We start from the raw sequence: 14,406 nt of genomic DNA on the forward strand, positions 1-14,406 counted from the left end.
AAAACTGTGTTTACCCTTTGTTAACCCTACTCATCCCCTTCTTTATATTGCTAACCTCTTCTTACTCTGCCAAATCAAATCACTCAACTATTTATTCTGGAAATCGCTCATTATGTGTTTTTACATCGCATGTCTCACGGCTGCCCTTGCTGACACGACAAGTCTAATCAGTCAAGTTGTATAGAAATTACACATTCAACTTTTATATCGTATGTCTTACGCTTGCCCTTGTTGACACGCCGAGTCAAGTCTATCTTCTCATATTTCCAGGAAATGTGTGTTCACCATTCCTTTCAAACGTCACTTTCTTCTTTATTCACGATGTTTCGCAGCGCCTACACTATGCTTCCTTTCAAACATCTCCTCTTCTTCTTTATTTATAGTAGCTACCCAGTTGCACTCAAACACTCCAAAACACTCGATGGCGTCGATGACGAAGTTATTTTTGTTGGGTGTTATTCCCCTCTTTCTTCTCCGCTTCTGCTGCGGATGTATCCACAGGGAAAGGGAAGCTCTTCTTCACATTAGAGCACTTCTTCACATTAAAAATAACTCTCATCCCTCTTATTTTTATTCGTGGGAGAATGGAACAGATTGTTGCGACTGGAACGGCATATCCTGCAGTAACACCACGCATCATGTAGTCAGTGTTGTTCTGACTACATACCGTACCCGCGTTTTCAAATCCGTACCCGGGTTTTCAAATCCGTACCCGCGTTTGGTGGAAGGAGGCATCATATGGCCGAGCTTGTGCACCCTCACTTTTCTTGAAACCATAGACCTCTCTTGGAATGGAATATCAGGTACTCTTCCTCCCTGCTTGGAAAACCTCTCTTCTCTCACATACCTGGATTTAAGTGGTAATAGTTTGAGTGGGAAAATTCCAAGCATGTCTTCTCTCACATATCTGGATTTATGTTATAATAGTTTGAGTGGGAATATTCCATTGTCCTTTGCAAACATGTCTTCTCTCACACACCTGGGTTTAAGCCGTAATATGTTGAGTGGGAACATTCCATTGTCCTTTACAAACATGTCTTCTCTTGACGTCCTTCGGTTAAATGACAACAGTTTCGGAGGTGAAACTGTCCTTAGTACTATTTGTATGCTCAAGAGCCTTGGTGAAGTTGATATTAGTAACAACCAACTGAATCGGAGCTTACCATCTTGTCTCGGTAGTCTTCCTTCTCTAAGTTATCTATTTCTGTCCAACAATCACTTGAGTGGTATTATCCCAGATTCTTTAGGCAACATTTCCTCGCTCGTTTGTTTTGATGTTTCTTATAATGCTTTAAGTGGTTCTGTCCCAGATTCCTTGGGGGCTCTGTTTTCATTAGAATACTTGGATCTGTCTTACAACCAGCTAAATGGAACTCTTCCCTCCTCATTTTCAAGGCTCTCCTCCCTTAGTTGGCTGAAAGCTGAGGGGAATGCATTTGCTTCCTTAGCACTACCCTCTTCACTTGAATATCTCGATCTCACCTTAGACGGCCATCAGATAATTTCAGAGGCTTTTTTTCACAACCTTAGCAAATTAGTGGGCCTGTCTCTGTCTGATTGTGAACTTAATATCAGCCCTACTTGGATTCCATCATTCCAATTATCCACCTTACATATGAAATCATGTAAGACGGATGGTCAAATCCAGTCGTGGATTTCGACTCAATTCTCACTTGAAGAGTTGCAACTAGCTGACAACAATCTTGTTGGAGAAATTCCCTCTTGGCTCATGGATATGAGTCATCTACGGTCAATCAATCTCACAGGAAATTTTCTGGAAGGTCGCCTTTTGCTAAACACTTCAGCTCAGAAATACTTGGAGGTCTTCGATGTGTCTCACAATGCATTAAGCGGACAACTACCATCAATTTGGCTTCCTGGTATACAAGTATTGTTACTCAACCACAATTTCTTGACGGGAAAGATCCCTCCAACCTTACAGTTTAGCTCTTCGCTATTTATGTTAGATTTGGCAAATAATCAGTTGAATGGAATGATCCCTCAAAGCTTGGCCAACTGTTCTCAGCTTCAAATGTTGAATTTGGGGGATAATGATTTTGGGGGAATGATTCCATATGAGTTTGGTGGGCTAAGTAAACTGCAGTCACTAGTGATAAAGAATAACCAGTTCAACGGATCATTCCCTCCTTCCATATCAAACTGCACAGAATTATATTTTCTAGATGTTGGGCAAAACTTACTGAGAGGACACATTTTTAAGTCAATTGGAAACCTTTCGAAGCTCAAAGTCTTGGCAATGAGGAAGAATAGTTTTGAAGGTAGCATTCCTGCTGAAATTGGGCAGTTGAAGCACCTCCAGATCTTGGACCTTTCTTCAAATCACCTATCAGGATCTATACCACGTAGCATTTTCAATTTACAAGCAATGATGACAGAACCACACCAGGAATTTAGCATGATTCAGTTTCAATATGCTGCCCAAGCACCACCGTCATCTTACACATATGAGAATGGGTTGAATATGGATTCCAAGGGAAGAGATGAACACTACACATATATTTTCCCCAACATGGTGTCAATAGAACTTTCAAACAATCAACTAAATGGGGATCTTCCCTCTGATTTAGGAAAGTTGAAGGGGTTGAAGTTGCTCAACCTTTCTATGAATAATCTCAATGGTGTTGTTCCAAATAGTATTGTAGAAATGATATGGTTGGAAACATTAGATTTATCTACAAATAATTTTTCTGGACCAATTCCTTCAGATCTTGGTTCTTTGAGTTATTTGGGAGCCCTCAACTTTTCCAACAACAACCTTTCTGGTAATATACCTCAAGGAGGACACATGACAACATTTAAGAAATCATCTTATTTAGAGAATCCATATCTATGGGGATGTCCACTACCAAAGAAGTGCAATTGGCCAGAGTTTGCTCCAGCTCCTCCTCCTGTTTCTACATCTATTAAAGAAGAAAAGCAAAGTGAGGAAAGTGTGTGGTATGGGATTGGATTGGGACTGTCATATGGAGCAGGTTTTGCAGCAGTGGTTGTATTTATTGTATTAAGAAGAAAGTGGCAACAAAAATACTTCAAAGGAGTTGATTTGGTCTTGAAATTTTGTTTTCCACGGTTCCGCAATTTGACATTATGAAATTCTATTTCTTTTGTTGAGGTGAGTCAATATGAAAATATTATAATTTGTTTAAAGCTCATTTGATTTATCATTAAAAAAATATATAACTTTTCTCATATTTGTGTGTTTTGCAGATCTTGGAATTATTGTAAGCAATCTCCACATACATTAATAATGTTCTATTTCTTATTTGGTATTTTCAATAGAATTTAATTTTGGTGTCCGTAAAAACTACCATTTTCACTTCAAATTATTGATAGATCTTATATTTTTCATTTGAATTATGTTTTCTAGGATTGTATTAAACATTTTTTTTTTATGCATACCTTTAAACAGAATATAATTCAATAAATGTAATGGTGGCATTGGCATCATTTCCTTTTGTCCACAAGTAATTGTCATCTAAATTTATTTTTTAAGCTTGCTATTATCAAATTTTAAAGCAATCAATGAAAATATTGTTGACGAATTGCCTTTGACGTTTTTGGGTATAGACAAAAAGCTCTAATGTCAAATGCAGTTTGAAAGTTTTTATTTTTCCATGCAACTAATAACTATTCCAAATCATTATTGTTGATTATTTCTCTCTTTTTAATCAAATGTTTAAAACATACATAATCTATGTTGAGCATTTAGATCAAAAGAGTAACTTATCTTATAGTATTTATGTTAGATTTGTGTTTGCAAAGGATATCCAAATGATCATACCAATATTTCATAACAATCTAATTAAGAAAATTAACTTGTCACTCAATTTGCTTCATTCAACAAGTATAAATACATTGCTTATAATTTTAATTTTAATTTTGAATAATAAAAGAAGATTATTACCATAACCTTATTATTAATAAAGAAATTCCCTCGTCAAATTTTGGTCTGAATATTTTTTTGCTGTCAATAAATTACTTTTGTCCCATTTTAATGGGTTAATAGAAGTTGAAGAGACTGTTGCAACTGAATCCTTTCTGGATGGTTTCTTCTTCCTATCTTTACTGAGACATCTATTCTATGGGTTTTTGGCCTATAGATGAGAAAGAGGCTCAATTTTTTAATCTTTTATTGGATGAAAAGGTGTACTTGCACTCTAAGCTCTCTAGAATGCACTCCAAATTTATTGGCATGAAATTACAGCTGATAAGTCCAAAAGTTTGAGTTCCTTCAATGAACAACTTTAATGGTGCATCAATGATCTCAACCATTAGACGGTGGCAGTCGAGTCCGCAGCGTGGGAATGAAGGTGTGTCAAGAGGAGCATTTCAGTCGATTTGATTGCCTGAATGAATTATGGGAGCTTGATGAATGTTAATGACATTATTTTGTGCAAAAGTTTGACAGATCTGCTTAAGTCACAAATAACATAGTGGGTGAACTTATATAAGCAAATCACTCAGAAACACTTTCTACATGGATCGTCGCCAAAGTATTCCACAAGTGGGCGATTGCTGTATACAATGTCTGTCACAAGTTTTCCATCTTTTATCATTTAGACTTGGGTATGTACAATTGAAAACTAGATTTAATAGTTGCAGTTGAATTATTTTGTGGGAAGAATTTATTTATTTATTTATTTTCTCTGTTTATTGCAGGGTTAGAAGGGTGGAAGAATTATATTGCTAGGTCCTGGCCGTTCTTACCCCTGTTTGTTGGTTTCCTTGTTTCGACTGGATAATGTTTGATGCAGGACATAATCTACGGCAAAGGCAAAGTGAGTTTTTTCAATTCTTAGTGTTTGTGCTTATTGAAGTTGTGCAATCTATGTCCTACTTTTTAAGTCTGTTCATGGACAAGTGTTAGTATGTATGTATTTGTGTTACTTGCCCACTCAAGCCTATATTGTCTGATTGCTGAACACAATAAGAAGGTAGATTTGCTTGTTCAAAAGAAGAGAATGTGGAAAGAGGATTATTAGAAGGCAGACTAGTTTTAGCTTGATTTTTCCTCTATCGTCAACATCATTAGATCTAAATTTAGTTAATTTTTATTAGTAAAACTTTGAATGGGTTTTGTGTCAGGAAAACATCCCTTCTAAATTATGTTGAGGCTTGCATTATGTCTGATGCTTATTTAAGGGGCACCCATGTCACAACTGAGTTTGAGGCCTTGAATGGGATAAAAATGTTCTTTCTAGATTAAGTCAGGGCTTCTATGAGGCCTGCAAGAGGAAATCTACAGTAACGTGGCTAATCTAGGAAGGGTAGCAGGATAAATGATGCAAGACGAAAACAACTCCAGGTCGCCTTCAATCTTCAACACTCAAAATAATTAACAAACGCAATAGCAGAGACACTTTGCTTTCTTCAATTGAAATGTAGTCTTGAAAAGATGCCCGTCCTCTGTTCACAGACCGTGAGGATGCTGAAGGTTGAGCAATTTGGCTTTACGCCTGCCACATTGATTCGCTTGGAAGTATCTAAAGCCTTTTCGACATTGAGGCATTCTGTCAAACAGTTCAGGTGCCTTTCTCTGCTTCCCAATTTTGCATACATAACTACCACATCATCTGACAAAATTTTTTAAAGATGGATGCCTATGCCCTGTTCCAAAGCTCCCTTTCACAAATTGTAAGAGTACTGGCAAAGGCCGTGGGCATTGGCTTAACACCTGCCAATTGCATAAATACTTTAAACTTTTGCAAGGTATCTATATAGTATATATCCATTTTGATGTATATTCTGCAATCACTGCGTTGATATCTCTCTGTAAACAATTAAGTGCGTTGCCTATAATTTCACATTGTGCATACATATATACAGAGCAAGGTTCCTTAACATACTCAGGACCAAGTTCATATTTTAAACTTTCCCTTTCACCCTCTTCTGATAAGCCAAACGAAACTGAAGAAAATAAACCAAACAAATGTTTTTGGGCGATGCAGATCGCCACTAGACCCGGATGCTCCTGCATCAATAAATGAGGAGAATTTCTGAGAATACAGCTTATGTTTGATATTAGGAAAATGAAGCAAGGATGGCTGAATAAACTGTGAAGGGAATCAATGTGAGAAGATATTTTTGTTCAGTGCGCAGAAACACATGCATGGTAAGTCCATAGTACGACAGAAATTTAGAAAAAAATCTAGGACAAGTTCATTACTACAATGTATAAAGGCTCCAAGTTTTAGTTCATCTGGCTGTGATGAAGTTGCAAGTTGGAGCGCTTGCTAACTTGATAATCCACGTTTCAATTTTTTGCTTATTTACAGTGACATAGCATTATTTGTAATAAATGCTAATGGAATTAAGTATCATCTTTCGATTCAGAAACGATTCATTTATTCAAAAAGAAATTTAAGTATCAAATTTTGTCTGCCTTCTTGTATGTTAACATCTACTTTGTGTTCCAATTTCAGACCTTATCTGGGCCTGTTTCTGATCCAAAAGATCTCCCAAAGTGGAATCATGATCGATCTAGTACTGGAGAGGCACTTGAAAAGGACAGTGAAGTCATTCTACAGTAAGTCCCTTATACCTATAATTCAAAATCGATTTTTTTAAGGATCAGCCTGTGTGGAAATTTAAGCATCTTCCTGTTTTTCTCTGATCTGTTCAGTCCTCAGGCTGTCTTCAGAGATCCATTCCATAGGGCAAAGAACATCTTGGTAAGTTGCTATGCCATTAAAACATAGTGAATTTGGATGGTCTGCGTCACTTTGTGCACCATTGATTGATGGGGTTGTTTGTGGGTTTCGGGGGATTTTCGATAGATACAAATTTAGATGCAAACAGTCTAGAGCGGCTAAGGCCTTAAAAATGGATATTCAAACTGAATGCCCCCGAATATGAACCATTAAAGTCAACATAAGAAGCTTTTTATTGTGTAATCTAATTATGCTCGCTATTCCTCTGTGAAGAAAGCTCAAAAATTAGAGCCAGAGCCTTGCTACTCATGAGCAAGAGATACACGAATAAAAATCAAAATCACAGTAAAAGGGAAAGGTACATGAATAGTTGCTGAGTATTTGGAAATTAGTTCTAGTATTTAAATATTGCATTTATGCCATCATCTTTATCACAAGGATTGTAATTAGGTTTTTAATATTTCGAAAGAGAGATTTTTTTTTATTTTTTTATTTTTTTTTAGTGTTTTGCTAATCATAATTTCTCATTTTGTTTTGAAGTCGTGATATGTGTTCTAATGTGTTTATGCAGAATCAAGAACAAACAAATAAAAGTGCAGTTGAAGTTGCTTACCTCCATGTACTTCTGAATCATTGAGGCCTTCTGACATCCACCTCCATTAGAGATTGGTCTTTGTCTCATGGAAATCATTGAGGAGGCAGCCAATCTGTTCATGGCAATTAGGATGCTTAGTTCTTACTCTGAAGCCTCTCCACATCATGTGAGAAGAGGTTGTGTTTAAGGAGAATGGTCTTAGTCTACCAATAACCATTGTGCTTTTCACCTGGTCTTTGGTGGTGAGACTGCTATCTGGTCGGATTTCAGCAAGTTCTCTTGGTTGATTCTTGATATTTCTTTGTTTGAGTTGTTGCTATTCAAATAAATAAGATAGTAATAGTGGTTGAGATCCTCACAAGAATATATCAGACTCCAATAATTGGATGTCCAAGATCTACCTTTTCCTTCCTTCACTCTTGCTCTCACTGTATAGCAGCTTGTTGTAATTGTGATATTGTAACCCATTTGAATTTTTAGTGTGCAACTATTTACTCACCTTTTTTATTAATATAAGTAACCATATTTTTTAAATAATTATATGAATTAAAAAATTATATTACCATGATTATTTTGTTCAAATAATATACAGATATTTAATAAAAAATTCTCATAGACATTTAACATTGTTTAGAAAAGAAATGAAATACCAAAACTTTAATCAAATGAATGAATTTAATTTTCCATGCTTTTCACTCTTCATGTTTGAATACAACTCACGTTCATTGTAGTAATGAGAAAAAAAAGAGGTAAAAGTAATAAACAATCCCCTATCAATGCCCTTCTGCAAAATTTCCCCTGCCCTGCAGTCTGATATCAAAGAGAAATAATGTGGAAAGCTTGCAATCATGGTGTTCCTGAAACCACATACCTCTTTGGCATTCTGTCAAATGGTTTTTGTGCATTTGAGTATTAATTAATCATGGTAGTCCACGACACAATCATCACATCAAACGTTTTGCGTACATCCTCAATCCAAACAAATATTTTCACTTGAACAAATTGTTTGACTTTTAGGATCGCTGAATATGCTTACACAATTGGATTATCACAATGAGATTTCTCTGCTCGATCACTATTTCAGCACAAAATTTAAAATTGGGCTTAATAAATAGAACCCAATCTATGTCCAAATTAGCTATAAGGAGAATAAATGGGTCATAACACTTGTCAAGTGATATGTGCTTCTTGCATTATTGTTCAACGATATTTAGTTTTTAACATAAATTCTCCATGATTTTTTTATTACCAAAATTTAGAATTTCATGTATTTAGCTTTAACTACGATAGTTCGGGGTTTGTTCTACTGGATGACATATCTTCTAGGTTCTTCGAAGGTGTTTTGTAATAGAATAATTTTTCATTTTACTAAACATTTTATATGATTTTTTTTGGTTTTCTCATCGACATTTTTTTAAGGTAATTATCAATTATTTTGTAGATGATATAGTATCATTTTATTTTTCATTTTTTATCATGATTTTGCAAAGTTTTGTATCAATTATTCGAAAGGTAGAGATGAGAACTACAAACATTTTCCCCCAACATGATGTTCATAGAGCTTTCAAACAATCATTTGAATGGGGATGTTCCTTCTAATTTCAAAAAGTTGAAGGGGTTGAAGCTACTCAACCTGTCCATGAATAATCTTAATGGTACTATTTCAAATAGTATTGTACAAATGATTTGGTTTGAAACATTAGACTTTTCTACAAATATTTTTCTTGAACCAATTCCTTCACATCTTGATTCCTTGAGCTATTTGGGAGCCTCAACTTTTCTAACAACAGCCTTTCAAGTATTATACCACAAGGAGGACACATGACAACATTTAATAAATCATCTTATATAAGGAATCCAAATTTATGAGGGTCTCCACTAAAAAAAAAAAAAAAAGTGCTCTTGGCCAGAATTTTCTATAGCTCCTCCTCTTGTATCTACATCTATTAATGAAAAGGAAAGTGAAGAAATCGTATGGTATGAGATTCTATTGGGATTGTCATATGGAATAGGTTTTGAAGGAGTGGTTGTATTTGTTGTATTAAAAAAGAAATTGGGATAAAAATACTTCAGGGAGTTGGTATGGTCTTGAAATTTCTTTTTCCACTACTCTACAATTTGACATTGTGAAATTTTATTTCGTGTTGAGGTGAGTCAATATAAAAATATTATAATTTTTTGAAGCTCATTCAATTTATCATTAAAAAATAGTTAATCTATTATGCATTTGTGTATTTTGCAGATCTTGAAATTACTGTAAGCGGTTCCCAGCTACATTAATAATGCTTTATTTCTTATTTGGCATATTTAATTGAGGCTATTTTATGTATCTATAAAAACAATCATTATTACTTAAAATGATTGATAAATCTTACATTTTTCATTTGAGTTATATTTTTTAGGATTATATTAGACAATTTTTTATACAAAGCTTTAAAAAGAATATATTTTGGTAAAAATATATGTTGCCATTGACGTTTTTATCTTTTGTCCACAAGCAATTGTCATCACTTACAAATTATCATTGCTATTATAAATTTTTAAAGCAATTAATGGAAATATTGTTGAGAGATTGCTTTTGACACTTTTGGACATACACAAAAAAAATGTAATACCAAACCTAGCTTGTGAGTTTTTATTTCTTTCATGCAATTAATAACTATTCAAATTAATTAAAAAAACACAATATTTAATATAATTTTAGTGGTTTCATCCACTTTTATCAAAAAAAAAAAAAAAACTTATTCAAATTAATTATTGTTTTTTTTTTTTTTTGATAAAAGTGGATAGAACCACTGAACTATATTAAATTTTAAAAGTTTTTTAACAGAATTTGGTTCAAAAAACACTGAAGGAAAAGAACCAGTAAGAAAACCCTTCAGTATTGCTTAAGTAACACAAGCCTATTCTACCCAATACCACTGGTTAGAATGATACCACATAGCAAAAATGAAATCATAATCAGAGACCCTGTCAAAATAAACATTGTGATCAAGCATAGCAGAACCCACACCAAAGAAAAGCCACAACAAATAAAGAGGTTGATGAAGACTACAACTATGCCCTTCTTTACTTCAAATATTCCAAAACTGAGGAAGGGATCTCATCCACACTTACCTCCCGCATATTAGCTTCACTGTCAATGGCTAAGTTAGCCAAGAAATTTGCAATCTTATTCACTTCCCTATAACAGTGGGAAATAAAAAAGGAATCAAAAAAATCTAATTTTTGCAAAATATGATCAAGTATATATTGTAATTGCCAACAATTCGACTTCTTTTTCATGACACTTTGAATAATAACCATAGAATCACCCTCAATTATCAAGTCCTTAATTCCCAAAGATATAGCCATATCCAAACCAAAGGACAAAGCAAAGAATTCTGCACAATTGTTAGACTTGAAACCAATCGCATGACAACGAGCTTGAACAAATCTTACCTTATGATAATAAATTACCATACCTGCCCCTGCCAGGCCAGGGTTCCCACAAGAAGCACCATCAAAATTCAATTTAAAGTGCCCTTGCGAAGGAGGTTTCCAGCAAGCAAAGTTTCTCTTACTTATAGCATTAGTCTTATTTAAAATAGATCCATGAGAAGGTAAGACTGATAACATTCTCCAAACTCGAGTTACCCTACCATCCCAATGAGAAAAAGAAGTAAGGGTTTCCAAATTCTTATAGATAAAAGACAAAGCAACTTCAGAGATCGAAGATTCAATTCTCAATAAAACCTCAGCCAAGGAAGAACTTGTTTGTTTAAAAATCCTATTATTACGCTCTAACCAAATATTCCAAATCACAATAGATGGAGAAATAATCCAAAGACATGCATAGAAAGATGAAGCAAACAAGAGAGGCCAGGCTCTAAAGTGGGAAAGGAGATCCTTACCAATAACAAAGGATAGATTAAGCTTTTCAAACAACCACTGCCAACAATCATAGGCAAAATCACAGCGAAGAAACAAGTGTTCAGAGGATTCTACATTTTTATTACAAAAGACACAAGAAAATACTGCCGTAATACCCAACCTGTCCAACCTCATTCCTGTAAGGACCCTGTCCTGCACTGCTAACCAAGCAAAAGCACCAGCCTTTGGGAGGCAAGCCATATGCCAAAACAACTTGTATGGCCAAGTAGATAAATCTTTAGCAACCAAGAGAGAGTTATAGCCATCCTTAACTGTGTACTTACCAGAGATATTCCTTGTCCAGATAAGCTCATCGTCGGCATCAGAAAGAATTATTACTCTCTCCCCCAACATCTTTTCGTATTCCAATTTCACATTTTGATCAATATCTAAAAACTCAATTGATTTCCATTTTGCCACCTTAAGATTCCCACTATACTCAATTTCAAAATAATCAGCCACAAAGACACCCCAAAGAGAAGAAAGAGTGGAAATTAAAGGAGACCAATCCCTCGAGTTCACCAAAGGGGGATGTCCATTCCAAACTTCCTCCCAAAACCCGACCTTTCTACCATTATGAACAATCCATGAGAGATGAGGCAAAATCATTGATCTACACTTACATAGAAAATTCCAAATAGTTGAACCAGACGGTAAATTAGAAACTTGAAAAACATACTCTCTTGGTCCGTTATTTAAATATTTAGCAAATATAATTTGAGCCCAAAAGGAGAATGATCTCTCATACAATTTCCAAACCAACTTAGCACCTAAGGCTAAATTCTGACTTTCCAGACTCCTAATGCCTGTGCCCCCAAGGTTTTTAGGCAAACAAACTTTATCCCATGCTACCAGAGGGAGTTTCTTCTTACGTTCTTTATTATTACTCCAAAGGAAGGACCTAAGAGTATCTTGCAAACTAACAAGAACCGCTTTTGGAGACTGCAAAACAGACATGAGATAAATAGGAACAAAATTTAGGACAGACTTAATAAGAACAATCTTACCAGCCAAATATAACCATCTATGATTCCAGGATAGGATCCTTCTAGAGATAACTGAAATGATCTTATCCCAAAACTCAACTCTATCCTTCTTAATGAAGAAAGGTATACCAAGATAAGAACAAGGAAGATTTCTAGATGCAAATCCCCAAAAAATCTTCAATCTATCCTGAACCAATTGTGAAGCATGAATGAAAAAAATCTTTGACTTATCAACATTGACTCTCTGACCAGAAAAGGATGCATAATTTTGTAATATCCCCTTTATCACTTTTGCCTCACCCAAAGAGGCCTGACCAAATAACAAGGTATCATCTGCAAACAAGCAATGCAAAATTCTTTGTGGAACATTATGAATCCTAATTCCCTTCCAAAGCCCTCCCATATTAGCGGCTCTTATAGCCCAACTGAATGTTTCAGCTAGAAGAATGAACAAGAAAGGAGACAGGGGATCCCCCTGCCTCAAACCCCTAGAAGAGGAGAAACAACCACAAGGGGAGCCATTAATTAGAACCGAGAACCTTGCAGAAGAAATACAAGCACGAATCCATTTGACCCATGCCTTGGAAAAGTCCAATTTAAGTAGAACAACACACAATGCCCCCCATTCTACTCTATCATATGCTTTCATCATATCTAATTTGAGGATCATGGTTGGGATTCTCTGAGTAAAAATAGAATGTAGAACCTCGTGCACCACTATAGCTCCTTTTGTCGTCTCCCTTCCTGGAACAAAACTACCGTGTTCTAAAGAAATGATCCTAGGCAGAATTTTAGCCAACCTTAAAGAAATAGCCTTGGTAAAATTCTTGTACAAAGTATTGCATAAAGCAATAGGGCGAAAATCAGCAAATGTCTTGGTAACCTCTTTTTTAGGAATAATTGCAATCATTGTAGTATTAAGCTCTTTCAAAATAGACCTATTCCTTCTAGCTTCCTCAAGGGCCAATAAAACATCATTTCCCACAAAATCCCAACATTTCTAAAAAAATAAAGAAGTAAATCCATCCGGTCCCGGAGCCTTATCAGGGTTCATTGCAAAAGCAACATTCTTAACTTCATCCAAAGAAAAAGGAGACATCAACATTTTATTATCTTCTGAAGATACCAAAGAAGGAATATTAGAAGAAATGTTATTATGAAGATCTCCATGCTCCGAAGACAATAGTGACTTAAAAAACCTAACTGCCTCTGAGGCAATATCCTCCTGTTCTGTTAAAAGTCTGCCATTTGGACACTCAATACAGGATATCCTATTTCTACTTCTCTTAATTTTTGTTGAAGAGTGAAATTTTTTTGTATTTGTATCACCATCTGAAAGCTAGATCTCCCTCGATTTCTGTCTCCAATAGATTTCTTCTTTGGACAAAACTTCTTCAAGCTCTGCTTTTAGCAATTTTAGTTCATAAAAAACAAGAGGCACCATACCATGATGCATCACATGAGAATTAAGACATTCAATCATATCTTGAATCCTTTGCTTTTCCTGAAAGATGTTCTTAAAATGCAATATATTCCATTCTCTAATATTAGATTTCAAAAATCTCAACTTCTTAGCAATCTGAAACATTCGGGATCTAGAGCAATAAGGAGTAGAACTCCACCATTTTTTAAGAAAAGGCAAGAAGGAAGAATCTCTAAACCAAAAAGGTTCAAATTTAAAAGGTGACTTAAAAGGAGGTTTATCTTCCAAAATTGATAGAGAAATTGGAAAATGATCTGACCTCGAAACTGGAAGGATAGAGGAAAAAAATTCGAACTTTGAATCAATCCAAACATCTGATAACAAAAACTAGTCTAACCTTTCTGCAATCTGAGAAAAATCTCTTCGCATATTTGTCCATGTGAAAATCCCATTCTGAAACTGACAATCAAAAAGACACATGTCCTTAATGAACATCCCAAAGTCTTCCATAATTTTTTTATTAGGAAGAATACCTCCTTTCTTTTCTCCCAAGTCAGTGATAGCATTAAAATCCCCCCCAAAGATTATAAAGGGACCATGCCTTAAAGGGGAGGAAATCCTCTTAAGTTCTCCCCATAATTTAGTCTTCCTTTGAATACCAGAAGGAGCATAAATATTAAAAAGCCAAAACTTAACCTTTGAAAGCTTTCTTTTAACTAAGGCCAACATCCAGTTTACAGTAGAAGCAACTAGCTCAACCTCACTGTTATAGTTATTCCAAAGCAATGCCAAACCCCCTGATGCACCATAAACTGGAGA

General features: G+C 35.1%; 1 protein-coding gene across 14 annotated transcripts; it reads left to right on the forward strand.

The window, feature by feature from the left end:
• Nucleotides 1-291: 291 nt before the first annotated feature.
• LOC131027093 (glutamine synthetase cytosolic isozyme 1-3) lies at nucleotides 292-7,739 on the forward strand. Of its 14 annotated transcripts, XR_009358662.1 has the most exons (7): nucleotides 292-3,133; nucleotides 3,229-4,587; nucleotides 4,681-4,799; nucleotides 5,107-6,547; nucleotides 6,644-6,692; nucleotides 6,945-7,029; nucleotides 7,243-7,739. XR_009358662.1 is itself a non-coding variant. In XM_059209631.1 (5 exons), exons 2-5 carry the CDS (start codon nucleotides 4,770-4,772, stop codon nucleotides 7,306-7,308), a joined length of 249 nt encoding a protein of 82 aa, XP_059065614.1. In that variant the 5' UTR covers nucleotides 3,147-4,587; nucleotides 4,681-4,769; the 3' UTR covers nucleotides 7,309-7,739. The 14 variants fall into 14 exon arrangements, 1 of the variants encoding a protein (XP_059065614.1); XR_009358658.1 differs by having other exon boundaries at nucleotides 6,644-7,029; XR_009358660.1 differs by having other exon boundaries at nucleotides 6,945-7,739.
• Nucleotides 7,740-14,406: the final 6,667 nt, after the last annotated feature.

The sequence above is a fragment of the Cryptomeria japonica genome, chromosome 8 (genome assembly GCF_030272615.1).
Source record: "Cryptomeria japonica chromosome 8, Sugi_1.0, whole genome shotgun sequence".
NCBI lineage: Eukaryota > Viridiplantae > Streptophyta > Pinopsida > Cupressales > Cupressaceae > Cryptomeria > Cryptomeria japonica.